General features: G+C 44.9%; 2 protein-coding genes across 2 annotated transcripts; one reads left to right on the top strand and one right to left on the bottom strand.

Annotated features, from left to right (window-relative positions):
• The first annotated feature begins 12,990 nt into the window (after nt 1-12,990).
• Nucleotides 12,991-15,426, top strand: LOC4344262 (pentatricopeptide repeat-containing protein At3g18020). Its single transcript, XM_015792277.3, has one exon. The coding sequence runs from the start codon at nt 13,040-13,042 to the stop codon at nt 15,251-15,253; it is 2,214 nt and encodes a 737-aa protein (XP_015647763.1). The 5' UTR covers nt 12,991-13,039; the 3' UTR covers nt 15,254-15,426.
• Nucleotides 15,427-16,188: 762 nt separating this feature from the next.
• LOC4344261 (large ribosomal subunit protein eL22z) lies at nt 16,189-17,568 on the bottom strand. The gene is made up of 2 exons (XM_015792278.3): nt 17,241-17,568; nt 16,189-16,478 (listed from the first exon to the last, which is right to left on the bottom strand). The coding sequence occupies exons 1-2, from the start codon at nt 17,486-17,488 to the stop codon at nt 16,334-16,336; spliced, it is 393 nt and encodes a 130-aa protein (XP_015647764.1). The 5' UTR covers nt 17,489-17,568; the 3' UTR covers nt 16,189-16,333.
• Between the last annotated feature and the right edge of the window lie 2,866 nt (nt 17,569-20,434).

Here is a 20,434-nt window from a genome sequence, read left to right as displayed (position 1 = left end):
ATTGTAAATAGGAAAGCGCGCTCATCACCTTTCTTCAAAATAATAAAGATATCTTTGCATGGAAACCTTCGGATATGCCCGGTATTCCCAGAGAGGTGATTGAGCACTCCTTACATGTCAAAGAAGACGCCAAGCCTATTAAACAACGACTCCGCCGATTTGCACAAGACAGGAAGGACGCGATCAAGGAGGAATTGACCAAGCTGCTAGCAGCAGGCTTCATCAAAGAAGTCCTTCATCCCGACTGGCTGGCAAACCCGGTTCTAGTTCGGAAGAAAACAGGGCAATGGCGCATGTGTGTTGATTACACTGACCTCAACAAGTCTTGCCCTAAAGATCCCTTCGGGTTGCCTCGCATTGACCAGGTAGTTGACTCAACCGCCGGCTGCGAGCTTCTCAGTTTTCTGGATTGCTACTCGGGGTATCATCAGATCCGACTGAAGGAATCCGACTGCTTGAAGACTTCATTCATCACGCCCTTTGGGGCATACTGCTACGTCACCATGCCGTTCGGACTAAAAAACGCAGGGGCAACTTATCAACGCATGATTCAGAGATGCTTCTCAACACAGATCGGCCGCAACGTTGAAGCCTATGTGGATGATGTAGTCGTCAAGACCAAGCAAAAGGATGACCTGATCTTGGATCTAGAAGAAACCTTCGCGAGCATCCGCGCCTTCAGGATGAAATTGAACCCTGAAAAGTGCACCTTCGGAGTACCGTCAGGGAAGCTGCTTGGCTTTATGGTGTCTCATAGGGGCATCCAAGCCAACCCGGAGAAAGTTACTGCTATCCTCAACATGAAACCGCCAAGCACCCAGAAAGATGTTCAGAAGCTGACTGGATGCATGGCGGCGCTCAGCCGATTCGTTTCAAGACTTGGCGAGCGGGGGATGCCCTTCTTCAAGCTACTGAAGAAAACAGATAATTTCCAATGGGGACCCGAAGCACAGAAGGCCTTCGAAGATTTCAAACAACTCCTCACCAAGCCACCGGTCTTAGCTTCACCACACCCGCAGGAGCCGTTGTTGCTGTATGTATCAGCCACCTCCCAGGTCGTGAGCACAGTCTTGGTTGTCGAGCGTGAGGAAGAAGGTCATGTCCAGAAAGTTCAGCGACCAATCTATTTCGTCAGCGAGGTCCTGGCCGACTCCAAAACAAGGTACCCTCAGGTTCAGAAGCTGTTATATGGTATTTTAATTACTACCAGGAAGCTGTCTCATTACTTTCAAGGTCACTCGGTAACGGTGGTCACATCATTTCCACTCGGCGATGTACTGCACAACCGCGAAGCAAATGGGCGGATTGCTAAATGGGCTTTGGAGTTGATGTCTTTGGACATATCATTCAAGCCCCGCACTTCAATCAAGTCTCAAGCGTTAGCTGATTTTGTCGCCGAGTGGACCGAGTGCCAGGAGGATACCCCCGTGGAGAAAATAGAGCACTGGACCATGCATTTTGACGGGTCAAAAAGACTTTCGGGCACTGGAGCTGGAGTGGTTTTAATTTCCCCGACTGGGGAAAGACTAAGTTATGTGCTTTGGATACATTTTTCGGCGTCCCACAACGTCGCCGAGTATGAGGCGCTCCTTCATGGGCTACGGATTGCAATTTCCCTAGGGATAAAGCGTCTAATTGTTCGAGGTGATTCACAGCTGGTTGTTAACCAAGTTATGAAAGAGTGGTCCTGCATTGACGACAACATGATGGCATATCGACAAGAGGTACGCAAACTGGAGGATAAGTTCGATGGACTTGAGCTCAGCCATGTTCTTCGACACAACAATGAAGCTGCCGATAGACTTGCGAACTTTGGATCCAAGCGCGAGGCAGCGCCATCTGATGTTTTCGTCGAACACCTTTATTCGCCGACGGTACCTCACAAAGATGCTACTCAAGTTGCGGACACTCATGGCATAGCTATGGTTGCAGCCGACTGGCGAGAGCCCTTCATACGATTTTTAACTTCTCAAGAGCTCCCTCAAGATAAAGACGAAGCCGAGCGGATTTCAAGGCGGAGCAAACTTTATGTTATGCATGAAGCCGAGTTATACAAGAAAAGCCCTTCAGGAATTCTGCAACGCTGCGTATCTTTAGAGGAAGGGAGACAATTGTTGAAGGACATACATTCTGGGATATGCGGTAACCATGCTGCAGCGCGCACCATTGTTGGCAAAGCTTACCGGCAGGGTTTTTTCTGGCCTACTGCAGTGTCCGACGCCGACAAAATTGTGCGCACATGTGAAGGTTGCCAATTTTTTGCCAGACAAATTCATCTACCAGCTCAAGAGTTGCAGACTATCCCGCTGTCTTGGCCGTTTGCGGTTTGGGGGCTCGACATGGTTGGCCCGTTTAAAAAGGCAGTCGGCGGTTACACGCACCTCTTCGTGGCCATTGACAAATTTTCCAAGTGGATCGAAGCTAAGCCTGTTGTCACGATTACAGCAGATAATGCTCGCGATTTCTTCATCAACATTGTGCACAGATTCGGAGTACCCAATCGGATCATCACCGATAATGGCACACAATTCACCGGCGGAGTTTTCAAAGACTTTTGTGAAGACTTTGGAATCAAGATTTGCTATGCCTCAGTAGCACACCCAATGAGCAATGGACAGGTGGAGCGAGCTAATGGCATGATACTTCAAGGGATTAAAGCTCGAGTTTTTGACCGGCTTAAACCCTATGCCGGCAAATGGGTGTCACAGTTACCATCAGTACTTTGGTCTTTGCGTACTACGCCCAGTCGGGCCACAGGCCAGTCACCTTTTTTCCTTGTCTACGGGGCAGAAGCAATGTTGCCGAGTGAAGTCGAGTTCGAATCTTTGCGCTTCCGTAATTTCCGTGAAGAACGCTATGAAGAAGACCGAGTGGACGACTTGCACCGACTGGAAGAGGCCCGCGAAGCAGCTTTGATTCAGTCAGCTCGGTATTTACAAGGGTTGCGACGTTATCATAATCGCAATGTTCGATCTCGTGCCTTTCTAGTCGGCGACCTGGTTTTACGGAAAATTCAAACCACACGAGATCGGCACAAGTTATCTCCTCTATGGGAAGGGCCATTTATTATCTCTGAAGTTACCCGGCCAGGTTCATATCGACTCAAGCGCGAAGACGGCACTCTCGTCGACAACTCTTGGAACATTGAACATCTTCGTCGTTTCTACGCTTAACTTTATCACTGTATTTCCCTATTTTTGACTGTCAAACATCAAGTTTTTTCCTTGAAGTTGTCAGTCGGGGGCTATCATCATAATAATGGAGTGTGATTTTTTTTATCAATTCAGTTTGCTTACTTGGTTTATCATTGCCTTGTTTGGTTTTTCTACTTAGTTTGCGAGGACTGAAAGTTTTTAATAGCTTCTTTGGGTTTTAGGCTCAACAAAGCTTAGCAAAAACTTTTAAGAAATCAAAAACTTCGCAAGAATCATCAAGCACAGCATAAATACACCAGTATTGTACAAATTGAGCCTCCATGTATTACATTCAAACTCAGTCAGAATCAGTCCTTTCATCATCAGAGTCTTCATTACTCGGCTGGAGGTCGTTGTTGCGAAATTGCTCCACAACATCACTCGCAATTTTGTCAGCCGCATTTTGCGCACTGCTGATAAGATCAAGGGCAGCTTCTTCACTTGTCCCGTCTGCAAATCCATCAATGGTGTCGACTTCAATTCTCGGGTACAAGGATTTTGTCATCGCCAAGGCCATGCCAGCTCCCATACTTCCAGCTTTCTTGATATTCTTGAAATATACTTCCGGAGCAACACTCAGCTTGTCAAATATTTCGGTTGCGTCGAGTGCACTTGGACCACCATTATTGAGGAACATGGCTTGGATAATTGGTGCAGCGGCATTGGCGACGTCATCCCTTGCTCCTTCAAGCCTCTTGATCTTACCAACCAGGACGTCAAATTGGGCTTGCGATTTTATTTTGCGATCTACAAAACACATTTATGATGAGGATTTATTGCATTATAAAGAGAGAAGCTCAGATTGTCTGCTAGCGGTACCTTCAACTTCCTTCAAGGCTGAGTCCCTTTGCGCAGCCAGTTCTGTCTTGTCTCTCTCCAGGGCTTCAATTTGCTTCGCCATCTGCTCCATCCTGGCGGCTTGCGCTGTTTGAAATTCAGATGGTTGAGGATACAGTTATGCCAGTTTAAACCGATAAAACGGATCTAGGGATTACCTTTTGATGAACCACTCAGCTCATAGTTTGAATCCTGGAGCTGAGCGATTCGATCCCTTAACTCCTTCTCCGTCTTCTTGGCGTACTCCTTGGCCTCATGTAGCTGGTCCCTAACCGCTTCAAGAGTTCCCAAATGAGGAACCAGCTTTTCCAAAGTTGTGGTCTTGGCCTCATTGCGAAGATGGATTCTCTGCATGATGGATCATGGTTCAGTTCTGCTAAAAAGAAAAACAAAGTTACCGAAGGCTGTCGCTCGGAAGACTTACATTTACAATACGAGTGGCCTCTCCAAGCGCTTTCTTCAGCTGGCACACTTCTTCATCTTCTTTTTGACGGTTTATGACTATACCGGCGGCTTGTGAGTTCTCGTCCCACCATTTGATCAAGATAGGAGGACGAGAGTCGTCGGTCGCCTTTATGCGAGGGATTTCTTCTCCGTCATCACCTGATGGTCCTGATGTGTTTCCAAGACATTAGACGGATACACTGAGGTTATTTAAACCACCGTTGTGTGAGAAGACAACTAACCTGAAAATGTACCTAGCTGAGCGTGAGGTGATCTTTGTTCTTTGCCTGGAGATCCAGCTATCGAGTCATTACCAGCTTCTGGCCCTTGGGAAGCTGTCGTCTGCGCTTCTACTTCAGGGATTTCTTGATCAGGGCCTGCGTCCGACTGGTTTCCAGTCGGGGGCTCTTGAGTTGTTGCTGCTTCAGTTGTTGCCGACTGGTTTCCAGTCGGCGGCTGGTCACTCGGATTGGCCTGGTCACCCGAAGCATGGGCGTCGGTCGGCTGGCTTTTGGCAGTCGGCTGGCTTTCGGCAGTTGGCTCGGGGTCTTTGGATATATTTTGCTCTGCCATGGCTGGATCGGGGTCTTTTCCAGATGGATCTATATCAGATGGTTTCCTGTAAAGTATTCTTTCAGAATTTAGCATCATTTTCATGAGAGAGCTTACCAAAGTGAAATCATACCGAGAGGTCTTATACCTGGAAGATGTTCTAATTTTTAGCATTGCGCGGCCGGCCAGTTTTTTCCTGGGCATGGTGCGCTTTGGGGGTTTATTAGGCGAGCCCTTATCCCCAGATTTATCATCATCGCCTTCATCGTCATCAAGCACCAGTTTCCTCTTGCGAAGACCCGTCTGACCAGTTGATTTGGAGGTCTGAGGTTGCGGATCTGGTCTGATCGTTGGCCCTCCACCTCCCTGAGCAGTGTGTTGGCGAGGAGACCGGCGCTGAGTGACTGGTGGATCTGACTTCATCAGTGCATATTCCTGAACAAGATGCTTCCATAGTTAGTCAATTCAGCATGAAGACAAAATTATGTTCTGATCATGGTTTGAAGATTTCCGATACATACCTGCGGAGGCGGATTGAATGCATTATATGGCACGACTGGCAGCTGGTGTGAGTAGCTGACGACAATTGCATTTGAGAAGATTTTATACATCCTCTCCTTCATGATTTTGAAATCCAGGGAATCTGGTTCTTCACGGTTAGGATCATGTTTGCCGTCGAACTCGAATGTTGTGCGGGATCTTTCCTTGATTGGCGCCAGTCGGCATTTGATGAAGTGCCGAGTGATCTGCTCTCCCTGTAAGCCTTGTTCTTTAAGATTTAACATACGATCCAACAACTCCAAGGCTTGTACTGCTTCATCTCCGATTGGAAGAGAGTTCCAAGTATCTTGGTACACTGGAGGAAGACAAGAGTACCCGGGGAGAGCAGGCTCGGGATTCTGAACATAGAACCAGTTTGCATGCCATCCTTTGTTCGAAGTCTTGAAGGGCATCGAGAAATATTTTTGACTCAGAGTTCCCCTTAGTTGGAATCCTGCCCCCCCGACTACACACGGTTTGTTCTTGTTTGGTTGGGGCTTGAGGAAGAAGATCCGGCGGAATAGGGCAAAGTGAGGTTTGATCCCCAAAAAGGCTTCACAAGCATGGACAAAATTGGCGATATGCACTATGGAATTCGGGTTTAGGTGATGCAAGCTGATTCCATCGAAATTCAAGATCCCGCGGAAAAATTTTGAGGTCGGAAGAGCAAAGCCGCCGTAGAAGAAATGCGAGAATACCACAATCTCATGAGTATCCGGAGACGGGAAAGCCTCACCGTGCGCTGGTCGCCACCCGATGATCTCCTTGGCAGGGAGAACGCCGTGCGCCACCATCTCCTTAAGATTCTCCTCCGTTACGTCGGATGACGCCCATTGGCCTTCGAAGCTTTCTATCTCTTCCGCCATTGGTTTCACTCAAATGCGTTGATTTGATTTGAGGGATGGCTTGGGAGAGGTGAGGGATTGAGGCTGTGGATCACGGGAAGGATTTTGATGCACTTTTCGGAGGTGGATTTGGCCGGAGTTGTGAACCCTAGTTCGCCGGCGCAGCTTTGCACTGTAGCAGGGAGTGGGGAAAATGGCGAGAGTTCCGGCGGGGAAGACGAAGCGTCGCTTGGATATAGGATTTTTCAGTTAAGGGTATCGGAGGTGCTAATGGGCCTAGGCCTGAACAGTACTTCAGCCCAATACTTTTAACAGCGTGGCCCATTGTGTTCCTTAGGGACTTAGGCATATTTTGCTTTGGCAATATTATGCGCACAACAGTGTTGCCCAATGCTGATCAAATCCTTTTTATGCGGTCATATAATTCTTTGGAATTATTGCAATGCAAATTAAAAAGGTACCCGACAGAAAGGCGTTATGCTATTTTTGCAAGCTTTTTTAGGCTACAAAAGCTGTTTGGGTTAACTAGGAATGACTTGTTTTTATTATAGTCATTTCCTTGGCGTGTTATATGCCTGTTTTCATGGTAAATAGTCATGGCCTAGGCTATTCGACTTATTTATTACCATAATCTTTATAATACTTGATGGGTAATCTTTAGAGTTTTTATATTCGGATGCCTGTCGAGTGTGTTCATTCGTGAACCTTTTAGAGTGTAAACCACTCGGATTTCTTTTATTATGGCTAAAAAGCAGTCGGCTAGCATGCCTATTTAGGCGCCGCGTATGCTTTTGTCATATAATGCACAATTGTGTTATTATTTTGTCTTTCAACTATATGTTTAGTTTGCTAACTAATCACATAGTTGGGGGCTACACCTAATTAGGTGCATCTATTCGATGCACCATATTTTTTATCTTTTCGCCCTTTACAGTCCACTCGGCAGGTTTTGGCTTGAAGAGTTTGAAGTGCTCGGATTATCATCTTTGAGAAGGCTATGATGGTCGACTGCAAAGGACTCGGGGGCTACTGTGGAGATTATGGGTATCCCATATCTACACGGCGACGGTATTTGGATTGGGTACCGGATACTTAATGTAGATAGAATATCTTATCTGTATCTCGGGTTTGTTTCTTAACTTGTATATCAAGGAAACACCTTGAGACTTAGTCGGTTACGACTGTATTTTACCTGTATCTTCATATTCCGTTAGGAATATAGATTATCTTTTGTAATCCGGACTCCTTCCCATATATAAGGGGGGTCCGGGCGCCTCTAGGGGCATATGTTGATTTTCTCTAAATCATACAATCAATAACACACTCGGCGGATTCATCCCCGGACAGGAGTAGGGTATTACTTCTTTTATAAGAAGGCCTGAACCTGTATAAATCCTTTGTCTCCAAACCCATACACTTTTCCAGCTTGATAGCCACCCCTTTTTATTATTGCCGAAATCTAGTTTCGACAGTTATGTCACTATAGTTACCAAACAAGTTTATTGGGCAAAGGCATTTTTTTTTACACGTCACTAAAGCAACACTAGCCTCTTCACCCCTCCAGCAAGACACCCACCCACTCTCTCTAGCTTACTACTAATATTTATATTACCAAATTAGTTTTATTAAATTAGTAATTAAATATATTTTTATAATAAAAATATCCTGGGTCGAAAATATTACTATTTTCCTATAAACTTGATTAAACTTGAAGCCGTTTGATTTTGACCAAAGTCAAAACATCTTATAACCTTAAAATGGAGGGAGTAGCTCCGAAGTCCGATCCTCTTCCACAGCCAAGGCGACATCAACAAGACAGCGATGCATCCATTGTTGAGAACTCGAGAATACCACCCCTAAGCACCACAATGCCAGAACCTAATCTGGCATATATTGGCACCATGCACCATTTCACTTAAACTTGAGATGATAAACGGATGATGAACAATGGTCATTTTATCATTTTGATAAGGAAAAAAAAATCTCCGGAGAAACTTTGGTGAGAGTGATTCAAATCTTAGACAAATTTTAGTGAATTCACAGCACATCGAACAAAACTCAATATAAATGGGCTTTCAATAGGAATTTGCTGAAATAAGGGATGTGCTGCTGGTTTCATCTTTTTTAAGTGTGTGTATAGGAGGCACATTCGCGAGGGTGAGTGTAGTGTTGCGTGTAGTGGTGTGTGTGCACGTTTATGTCTGTTGTGTAATCACAAATGTAGTGTTTTGGATTGGTTTTGCAAATTTAAAATCTACTCCTTCTATCCCATAATATAAGACGTGGACAAAGTTGGTATAATCTCTAAAACTAATCTTTAGCTTATATTTCTCATATACTATAAGGTTTGTAGCAACAAAATTATAACCATATGAAAGTAAATTTAAATCTCAATCTAATGATATAATTTTTAGCAAATAAAATTCATTTTATATTATACTAAGTGTTGGTTAAATTTTTTAAAGGTTGAATCTTGAAATACGTGCACGTCTTATATATTATGGGATGGAGGGAGTACATAAAAATGAGATTCCAAAAAAGTTGTACAATGAATAGATGGCTGAAATTTATTATAGTTAGGTGACCGATTAATCAAAGTGAAGAAAAAAACACTTCTACTTAAGTGATCGATGTCTATTTGGAAGGCATTTTGATGGCTGCGGCTTATAATTAAGTCGATAAAACGTGATCGAAAAAATGATAAATAATTTTATGGTAAGAAAACTATTTTTAGCAGGAAAAACAAGAAAAGAAATGCCAGCAACAATAACAACGAAAAACATCCCTAAGTAATTCTAGGCTTCTTTGGTTTGAAGCCAATTTCTGCTCTATCAAAATATTGATAGTGCTAAAATCTTAGTAAGTTTTGGTAATATCAAAATTTGTAGTATTGAATTTAAACTATTATAGGTAGAATTTGGTATTACTAAATTAAACATGCATTTACCATTATTGAAGTTACCAAAATTCAAAATTTTAATAGAGCAGCAAAAGATTGGCATCAAATGAAACAAGTCTTAAAATTTATTCCAACTCAAGAAAAACAAGACCTTCCTATGCGTGCACTCCAGTATCTGTTCTTGCAACTCATACAAGATGATATGTACATCTCGCCTCCGTGACCGTCCATCGATATATAGATGTTTTGATTTGATACAGCACGAACCTAAAATGTCCTTTAGCCTACGGGCTACGGCATGCAAACCAGACGAGTAGTAGGAGTAGCGTTTTGGTGTGGCAAAGCATCAAGGAGGAGGCAGTACGTCCATGCATGCAATGCAAGGGTACCTTCACTGGTGGAGAAACCATCTTTGGTCGGTCCACCAAATTTCACAATAATTCTGGTTGTATTAAAAACCGGGACTAAAAACATCTTTAGTCCCGGTTTAAAAGCTCAGAGGATTATTTTTATCCTTAGTCCCGGTTGGTAACACCAACCGGGAAAAAAGATCGATATAAGCTTTAGTCCTGGTTGGTAACACCAACCGGAAAAAAAATCAACATAAGCGGGGTGATTGCACGCGGATCGGATCAATACAATCTCCTCCTCTCATTTTTTAACTCATCTCCTCACAGAGTCACCCTTAACTCTTCCTCTCCCTCCTCCCTTCCTCTCCTCCTCTTCCTCCTCCCCACCTCCCTCTGCAACGGCGGGGCGCGGAGGGCCGGCCCGCGCGGTGGCGCGGTGCGCGGAGGGCTGGGCGAGGCGGCGCGCTGGTGGCGGGCGTCCTCGCGGCGGTGGCCGGGGACGCGGCGGGCGGCGGCTGCCGGCCGGCGCGGCGGCGCGGCGGCGCGGCGCACGGAGGGCCGGGCGAGGCGGCACGGCGGCGGCCGGCTGCCGGCGAGGCGGCTGGCCGTTCGTCTTCTTTCTTTCTTTTTTCTTTTTTTTTTGAGAATCTGTGATTCGGATATGAGATGATTTGTGTGTGATGTGAATATGTGATGTATTTGTGATTAATTTTGTAGAAGTTGTGATGTAATTTTTTTAAGATTTTGTGATGTATTTAGAGATATTGATTTGAGAATTTGGAGACTATTCGGGGATGATTGATTTGGGATTTTGGGATGGGATAGAGTGAATCAATATATTAAAAACAATGAAGAAAAGAATAGAATAAAGTAGCAACCGGATCTAGCCTCTTTAGTCCCGGTTGGTGTTATCTTTAGTCCCGGTTGGTAACACTAACCGGGATTAAAAATGGATTTTTACTCCCGGTTTTTTCACCCGGGACTTCCCGGATTCGTAGTCCCGGTTGGAAAACCGGGACTATATGGGGGTTACGAACCGGGAGTAAAAACTCCTTCTCCACCAGTGCTTTTCCTCTTATCAGGAGTACAAATATATTCTCTTCGTCTAAAAAAGCCCATCTAGTATTACGAATCTGAATATACGTATATCCTGATCCATAGTAGTAGGATATATATGTCACATTCAATTATAGATTTTTTTTCATAACACGAGTTAGGTGGTGTTTGGATCACATGGACTAATTTTAGTCCCTGTCACATCGGATGTTGGGATATTAATTATAAATATTTAATGTAGATTAATGATAAAATTCATTCCATAACTCTGGACTAATTCGCGAGACGAACATGTTGAGCATATTTAATCCATAACTAGCGTATGTGATGCTACAGTAAACATACCATTAGTTTTGTCTCGTAAATTAGCTCTGATTTATATAATTAGTTTTATAATTAATCTATATGTAATACTTTAAATTAGTGTCAAAAATCTGATATGGCATGGACTAAAGTTTAATGCTAGGAGTAGGACGTCGACGTTCCGAACAACTAAACGAGATGAAATGAAGCCATGGAGCAGAAGAAAAGCAAGAGCAAGGTGACACGCAAAGGCACGATCGAATCGATCTCGCCGATCTCCATATGCGTGTCTCCCGGGGGTCCGATCGAGCGCGAGGGATTCGCGGGCGCGCGATCTGACACAATTTACAGTCGCCGTTGCAATTTTACCTGCAGAGATCACTAGCTGTCGTCCAGCTCCTTGTTGTGATCTCATACGCCTACGCGATGTCACATGCATGCATGCGTACATGCAGCCAGGCCAGCCATGGATGCATGGTACGTACTCCAGCTCAGCTTCTGCAGATCAGAGATCGCGCCATGCTCTGAATTCTGTAAACGCGATCGGTGTACTGGGCTACCAGCTGGGTGCAGGCAGGTACATGCAGTCGTGCAGGTCTCAGTTTCAGGCCTGTTTAGTTTCTAAACAAAAAAAACTTTTCATCTGTTACATCGAATGTTTGAACACATATATAGAGTATTAAATATAGAAAAAAATTCTAATTATACAGATTACGTGTAATTTGTTAGACGAATCTTTTAAGCCTAATTACTACTTGATTTGATAAAATGGTGCTACAGTGAATATTTGGTAATGAAGGATTAATTAAACTTAATAAATTCGTCTCGCAGTTTACAGGTGAAATATATAATTTATTTTGTTATTAGTTTATGTTTAATACTTCAAAATGTGTCGTACATTGTACATATGACACGCCAAAACTTTTAAGAGGCCTCACACAAGTGGAGCCATGACAATATGACATGGAAGCAAAGGGCGTGATTGGGTGAAGCGACGGTGGGGGTGTGCAGGCGCCGTGCGTGAGTGGAATTGAAGTGCATGCGTCAACCGAACCTGACATGCATGAAGGGCATGCAGGCCTGACTGGTGGACGTACGTCTGCGTCGAGTCTGTCGGTCTAGTGTGCAGCCATGGGTAGCGAGAACGCCATTGCGTCGGCTTTTGCAAAAGCCATCGATCGAGCTGGGAGTTGGGATGTGAGAGCGAGAGAGACGACGGCCGTCCCGTGATCGTAGCTAGCTCCTCGTTGCTTGCTTGCGGCGATGGCCTAGTAGAGGTCGTACTATGCGCGCGGACGGACGCCACGCAACGCAAGCCCGCTGTCAGTAGACGTCACCCGGTCGCGTGCATAGATATGCAGCGGAAGCTCCCGGTGGACCCGCCGTATCCGTGCTACCCCACTGCAGAAGCCTGTGCCAACTGCCAAGTGCACGCTCCAACTCGGGCTTCCGGTCTCTCAGTCATGATCGATCACACGTACGTGACGTTACCAGGCCGCCCGAGGCTGCGTCTTGCCACCAAACTAGTCTGCGATGGGCTGAGGAGTAATGGGCTCTCCGTTCCCGTGGTACAGCGGTTTGTGTGGGCGCGTCCACGGCCCACACTAGTCTACCACTACTGTGTCTAACAGGGCCGCTTCCCGTGGTCGATCTTACCAGGCCGAGCGCGAGCCTCGTGGAAAGCGTAGCCACTCGCCAGCTAGAGAGGGTCTAACGTTCCACGAAAACCGATCGAAAATCACGAAATTTTCGAGATTTGAACGTGGAACGAAAGAAGATTTCGAGTGAAATCTTAAATATCTTTTTGAAAATTTAAATTTGAAACAGTAATTTTTTAAATTCTAACTAAAATTATCAAATCATCGGATCGGGGTTTGGCGTTCAACCAGAGAGGTGAACTCATCAAGGTTCACTTCAGTTCGTTCAGTCAGGTTGCAGGTTGAAAACCTTCTGCTCTCGTAAATCGGCTTATGAAAACGTTGAATCGAGCGTGCTCAACTGGTTCGGCCCGGCTCGGCGATGGCGGCGGCGGCGGCACAGGGCGAGCGGCCGGACCTGGGCAGCCTGGTGGACGAGCTCTGCGCCACGGGCCGCGCCGCCGAGGCGCACCACCGCGTCTCCCTCCTCTTCCTCTCCTCCTCCTCCGCCGCCGTGCCGTCCCGCCACCTCGACGGGCGCGCCGCCGATGGCCTGCTCCGCCGCCTCCTCCGCGCCCGCAAGCCGCTGCTCACGCTCCGCCTCCTCCAGGCCGCGCCGCCCGCCGCGCTCGTCCCCTCCCTCCCCAACTACAACCGCCTCCTAGCCCTCCTCTGCGGCTCCTCGGCCCCGCTCCTCCTCGTCCTCCTCGCCCACCGCCTCCTCCTCCGCATGCGCGCCGCCCCGGACGCGGCCACCTACGCCGCGCTCCTCGACGGCTACGCCCGCATCCCCGACCCGCGCGCCGTCCGGAAGCTGCTCGACGAAATGCCACGCCGCGGGGTGGCTCCCAGCTCACTCGCGCGCAGTTACCTCGTCAAGGCCTTGCTCCGCAGCCGCGACGTCGACGGGGCTATGGCCCTTGTCGACAACCATCTCTGGTCTAGCATGGAGCGCAGCAACGGAGAAGACCAGGAACTGAAGAATGCCGCGTTCGCCAACCTCGTGCAATGCCTCTGCATCGAGGGGTTCTTCCACATTGTCTTCCGAATTGCCGAGGAGATGCCACAGCAACGGTGCGGTGTTGCCGACGTGTTTGCCTACTCTCAGATGATTGACTCCCTTTGCCGGTCTGGGCAGCACCATGGTGCATCCAGGATAGTGTACATCATGGGGAAGAGGGGCATGTATCCAAGCACCGTCTCCTACAATTGCATTGTTCATGGGTTGTGCACCAGCCAGAAGCCTGGGGGGCGCTTGAGGGCGTACCAGCTAGTGATGGAAGGCGTGCGTTTCAGGTATCACCCAAGGGAGGTAACATACAAGGTACTAGTTGATGAGCTCTGCCTGGAGAATGAGCTCGCAAAGGCCAAGGATGTCATGGAACTGATGCTGAAGGTTACTCCTGATGATGACACCAGGACTAGGATATACAATATGTTTCTTGCAGCACTCCGTGTTGTGGACAACCCAAGTGAGCAGCTTGATGTGCTAGTGTCCATGCTGCAGGAAGGATGCAAGCCCGATGTGATCACCATGAACACTGTCATCCATGGTTTCTGCAAAGTTGGAAGGGCCCAGGAAGCCAGGAGGATTGTAGATGACATGCTGAATGGGAAATTCTGTGCTCCAGACGTTGTGACCTTCACCACCCTCATATCCGGATACCTGGGTGTAGGTGAGTTTGCAGAAGCCCTGCATGTACTGTCCACTCTGATGCCCAAGCACCAGTGCTTGCCTAATGTTGTCACTTACAATTGTGTCCTCAAGGGACTGCTCAGCCTTGGGCTACTTGACAGAGCAATGGAGGCCCTTGAGGAAATGAAGTCCAGTAACGTCATTCCTGACTCCGTGACTCACACGGTAATGATCAAAGGGTTCTGCGATGCTGGAGAACTAGAGAAGGCAAAGTCATTTTGGGACAATGTTATCTGGCCATCTGGAATGCATGATGATTATGTGTACAGCGCGATCTTCAGAGGCCTCTGTAAACTAGGGAAACTAGAACAGGCATGTGATTTCTTATATGAATTGGTGGACTCTGGGGTTGCACCTGGTGTCCTGTGCTACAACATTCTCGTCGATGCTGCCTGCAAGCAGGGATTGAAGAAGCTGGTTTATCAGTTAGTGAAGGAGATGAGAAGGAATGGCATATCACCGGATGCTGTTACTTGGAGGATTATTGACAGATTGCACCTCTACAGCGATGAAAAACAGGATGGGGAGCTCCAGATGTCCGCTACTGATGGGGATCCAAGTTCTGCGGATGACACAGTAGATACCCTCATTTCAAATAGAGATGAGAAGCATACGCCGTCATTGCCATCTAAAACATCCAAATTTGGGACGGTGGTGCGTGACGATAGCAGCAAATGTGAGGAAGAAGAGGTTGACTACTCACCATGTGCTAGTGAGGATCCACCAAATATTATTGAACCTGCCAAAGAAGAAGCATGTCCAATGAATAATTCAGGCGCTGGTACCACAATGGGCAACAGGGGTATGACTAGGGAAGAAGGCCTTATGAAGCCAGATAAGCAGCCTTTGAAAAGAGAGCTGCTGTCTAGAGTGGCCAGAAAGGTGTTTGGACTGTTATAGAAATTGCTAGTGATTTGCTTATTTTTCGCTCGCGAGATTAGTTAGCAAAACAGCATCAAATGAGAACTGAAATGCTTCATAGTAATATTGTATTGGTACTTGTTCTGTAAATTATTTATGACTTCTTAGAGCAAATGTAGCTACTGAAATATATATCAGATTTTGCTGTCAAAGCTTGTGAAACTCTGAATGATATGAATAATTTTTTAGCCATTTCAGAGAATTCTAGGAAATGTCGAAGTCTTCTCTCACTTCTCTGCTGACTCTCTGGTCTAGTTTCCAACTTGTGCAAATGATCGCCTTGTCTACCTTCAACTTTTGCAAATAGCTGACTCTCTGGTCTAGTTTCCAACTTTTGCAAATGATCGCCTTGTCTACCATCAAATTTTGCAAATAGCAGCAATAGCAGTGACTCACCAAACTGCTTGGTTCAGATTATGGTAGCAAATTTAGTTCAGATTATGCTAGCAGTGACTCGGCATCTTGCAGGCATCAGGCATGTCAATAATGGAAAAGTACTGCCCAGGTCCCAGGAACGAGGGATCTGCCAACCAGCCAACAAAAACCTGATGAAGTAATTTTGGAGTGTGGCAACTGCAAGGGAAAGAGCATAAGCTAGCAAGCAGAACCTTGATAGAACGAAGGTGATTCAAGTATACTTGCAGAATCTATTCTTCACCTTTCTCGTTAAACCTACAACTGTGCCAATTTTGACTTCATCCAAACAAGTTCACGAAGGACTTTCAAACTACCAGACACCAAGCATCAACTCCACAACAGAATCCTGACGCAGCTGGAGATTATACAAGTTCCACACAGGTATTGCGAAGCAGCAGTAATAAACAAACCGACCGATTCATGTAAAACACGATAAGAAGTCACCATACTGCTTTTCTAGGTTCACAAGTCATCATTAGCAGTAGGCACTCTTGAAGTTGAGGCGACCAAATATAAGGATTCTTCAAATTAACCATCCAAGTTGACCACAGCATAACATAACATGGATTGAATAACTAGAGGTACTAAGATGAAGTATCAAAATTCAACAACTCCAAAACTAAGATATATGTGGAATACACTCTAGTCTTCCTCCTCGCCCTCGTTCTCAGCAATGTTGAAGTATCTGAGCTCATAGACATTGCGGTCCTTGTTAGCCGCAATAACACGTAGCCAGTCCCGCACATTGTGCTTCTTCAAGTACTTCTTGGTCAAGTACTTCAGATACCTGAAAAAAATGGGGAAAATAAACTGATCAGATTAAACTGAAATACAACAAAGGTCACAGACAAGAAGTTCTTTTTGGATGATCAATCAGAATCTAGATATAATTGGATGTCCAATAAAATGTTCACAAGAATTCAGATATGGAATTTGACAAAACGGTACATGCAATTTATGTTCAAATTGTAGAGGCTAACAGGCCCAAATTTCTAAATACTGATCATAACACATGGAAACCATGCTAGACTGTACATTCCACTGTCACACTTGAAGATTTTCAACCACCTAGCAATACTATCACACAATTACTCACTTGGGAACTGAAACGATTCAAATAACTGCAGTTGATCCATCCAGCAGTAAACGAGGTAAAATTATGACACGGTATAGTTAGCAATACTCTAACTAACTAGTTCACTAATGTGCAATGAAGAAAGGGAAAATTTTGTAAACAAGAAATCATTATAATTCTCTACCTAACTAGTTAACTAGTTATTGTTAACGAGCTTGCAGGTAGTAGAAACGCTGTAACAGATTAACTAAACGCATTATAAATTATAAAAGCTCCATATCAGAAAACGTAGTACAATTTACAACAGTAAAAATGGACCGAAGTCAATAGCATCTACAGATAAAGCTGTAATAATATACCAACAAGAAATAACCTTTACACTAACATGAATACACAGAAACTGAAATGACCAGATCTACAAACAGAACATCACGAGGCCGTAGAGCACGGGGGGACTTGAAGCGTGTGCTATACCTCTTGGAGAAGGCCCCGTCGGAGGTGACGGTGACCTTGGTCTTGTCGCGCGTGACGGTGACGGAGTCGCCGAGGTTCCCGGCCTTGCCGCCGGCGACCTTGATGCGCTCCTGCAGGAACTTCTCCAGCGACGCGATCTCCATGATCTTGTCCTCCACGGGCTTGGAGCAGTCGATCACGAACGAGACGGAGCCCTTCTTCTTGCCGCCCGCGCCGCCCTTCGCCGCCACCGCCACGCCGCGCGCCATCTCGCCCTCTCGCCGCCGCTTCGCGCTGGTGGAAGCTTGGTTGGGGGTGTGTGGCGGCGCAGAGGCGGCTAGGGTTTACCGGGGCGAGGGGAATGGGTGCCCGCGCGCTATATATAGGCCTAGTGGGCTGCCATTCTCGTGCCTCGAGTTCGCGGGCTTAACTGTTGGGCCTGATCTACATTGGGCTTGGTTCATAAAGGCAAAGTGGGCTTATAGATTGGCCCAACTATAGTATACTATCTTTCAGTGTTTTGGCCCAACTAGAATAGCTGAATCATATCAATTGTGTTGGGTTTTAGCCCATTCTCGGATAAAATGACGGACGATTTGTTTCTAGTAGCTCTCCTTTTTTTTCATCAGGAAAAGAGAGTTTTATTTATTAAGTAACATTATTACAATCTTTCTACAAGTATTGCATAACACAAGTAACAGCATTATCTTGCTGCAAGCTCATTTTAAACTTTTTTTATAATTATATAGCTCGTTTTAATTGCTGGGTACAACTCAGCCTACATACTGCTACTGGCTCGATGCAAAAAAGGCAAAGTTTTTCCCTAAAAAAAAAAGGCAAAGTTCATTGCAACCAATGGTATAACCGTATAACATAATCATAATCGCAGAGTATGTTCCTTCTTCAGTCAATAAGAGCATAGCTCTGTTCAGTGTCATACTATCATCTACTCCTACTCTCTGGTTTGCATTAGCAATAAATAAAATAAGGCCCCCTTTGATTTAAAAGAAATTCATAGGAATTTCAGGGCCCATTTGAATCAAAGCATTTATATAGGAATTTTATAGGATTCAAATCCTATAGGAAATTTTTCTATTTGGTCCTTTGATTCAAAGGATTGAAGCTTTCCAAAACCTATGAAATTCCTATGGAATGGCAACATTTTACACTTCAATTCCTGTCAGAATCTTGTGTTTTTCCTATTCCTCCGTTTTTTTCTACCCTGCGATTCAAAGGGGCCCTTAGAGGATTTCATTCCTATAGGAATTTTTCCTATATAGCCCTTTATATCAAAAGAATGGATTTTATGAAATCCTATGAAATTCCTATGGATTGCCTAATGCCATGCAAGTTTTAGGGCCCCTTTGAATCAAAGGATTTATGTACGAATTTCATAGGATTCAAATCCTATAGGAATTTTTCCTATTTGGCCCTTTGATTCAAAGGATTGAAGCTTTTCAAATCCTATGAAATTCCTATGGAATGGCACATTGCATGTGGATTTTGGAGGAAATTTAGCAAGAGCTCCTACCTCTTGGAAAATTTCCTTTGAGCCTATCTCTCTCATCTGATTCCTGCGTTTTTCTTGCGCTCCAATCAAACGACCATTCCTGTGTTTTTTCCATGTTTCGTAATCCTCTGTTTTACACTTCAATTCCTGTCAGAATCCTGTGTTTTTCCTATTCCTCCCTTTTTTCTACCCTTCGATTCAAAGGGGCCCTTAGAGGAATTCTAACATGAGGTAAAACCTCTTGGAAACTTTCCTTGTTAGGCCCCCTTTGATTCAAAGGAAATTCATAGGAATTTTAGAGGATTTCATTCCTATAGGAATTTTTCCCACAAAGCTATTTGAATCAAAGGAATGAATCCTATGAAATCCTATGAAATTCCTATGGAATGCCTCTTCCCATACAAGTTTTGGAGGAATTTTAACAAGAGGTAGAACCTCATGGAAGAAATCCTTTGAGTCTTTATCTCTCCTCAAATTCCTGTGTTTTTCCTGCAGTCCAATCAAACGGTCATTCCTATGTTTTTCCTGTGTTTTGCAATCCTCTGTTTTATACTTACATTCCTGTCAAAATCCTATGTTTTTCCTAATCCTCCATTTTTTCATTCATGTGATTCAAAGGGGCCCTAATTAAAATTCCTCCAAAGGGAAGAGGCATTCCATAGGAATTTCATAAGATTCCATTGGGTTCATTCCTTTGATTCAAAGGGTTTCGTAGGAAAAATTCCTATAGGAATGAAATCCTCTAAAATTCCTATGAATTTCCTTTGAATCAAAGGAGGCCTGAGTCTTTATCTCTCCTCTAATTCCTGCGTTTTTCCTGCGGTCCAATCAAACGACCATTCCTGTATTTTTTCTGTGTTTTGCAATCCTCTATTTTACATTTACATTCCTATCAAAATCCTGTGTTTTTCCTATTCTTAGGGCCCCTTTGAATCAAAGGATTTATGTACGAATTTGATAGGATTCAAATCCTATAGGAAATTTTCCTATTTGGCCCTTTGATTCAAAGGATTGAAGCTTTTCAAATCCTATGAAATTCCTATGGAATGGCACATTGCATGTAGATTTTGGAGGAAATTTAGCAAGAGCTCCAACCTCTTGGAAAATTTCCTTTTGAGTCTATCTCTCTCATCCGATTCCTGTGTTTTTCCTGCGCTCCAATCAAACGGTCATTCATGTGTTTTTCCTGTGTTTTGCAATTCTCTATTTTACACTTCAATTCCTGTCAGAATCCTGTGTTTTTCCTATTCCTCCGTTTTTTCTACTTTGCGATTCAAAGGGGCCCTAAGCGGCCCTAAAAGGAGTAATATTTTCTCATTCCTGCGATTTAAAGGGGCCCTAAAAGGAGTAATGTTTAGTACTCCCTCCATCTCAGAACGTGACAAATTTTAGTTATGAATCTATTACAGTGTATCGCTAGATATATAGGTGGGTGATCATAGCTGCAACCGTTTGTGAGTCTGTCCATGAGAGTGGCGGGGATGTTGAGCCATCGGTTTCAGAGCAAGAGTGACGTGCAGGTCACATCTCCCCGATATCGATTCTGAAACTTGGTGATATTTGAGCACGACAACAAATCAAGGTCCATGACACTTATTTACTTTAGTGCAATTTTGGAGAACAGTAACATAATTCGGCCAGCCTTTCACATATGACAATGTATTACTGCTGAGTTAATCATCGTCATCGCAAACACAGAACGAAG

This window comes from Oryza sativa, chromosome 7, assembly GCF_034140825.1.
Source record: "Oryza sativa Japonica Group chromosome 7, ASM3414082v1".
Classification (NCBI taxonomy): Eukaryota; Viridiplantae; Streptophyta; class Magnoliopsida; order Poales; family Poaceae; genus Oryza; species Oryza sativa.
This window is presented reverse-complemented; position numbering and strand designations above follow the sequence as displayed.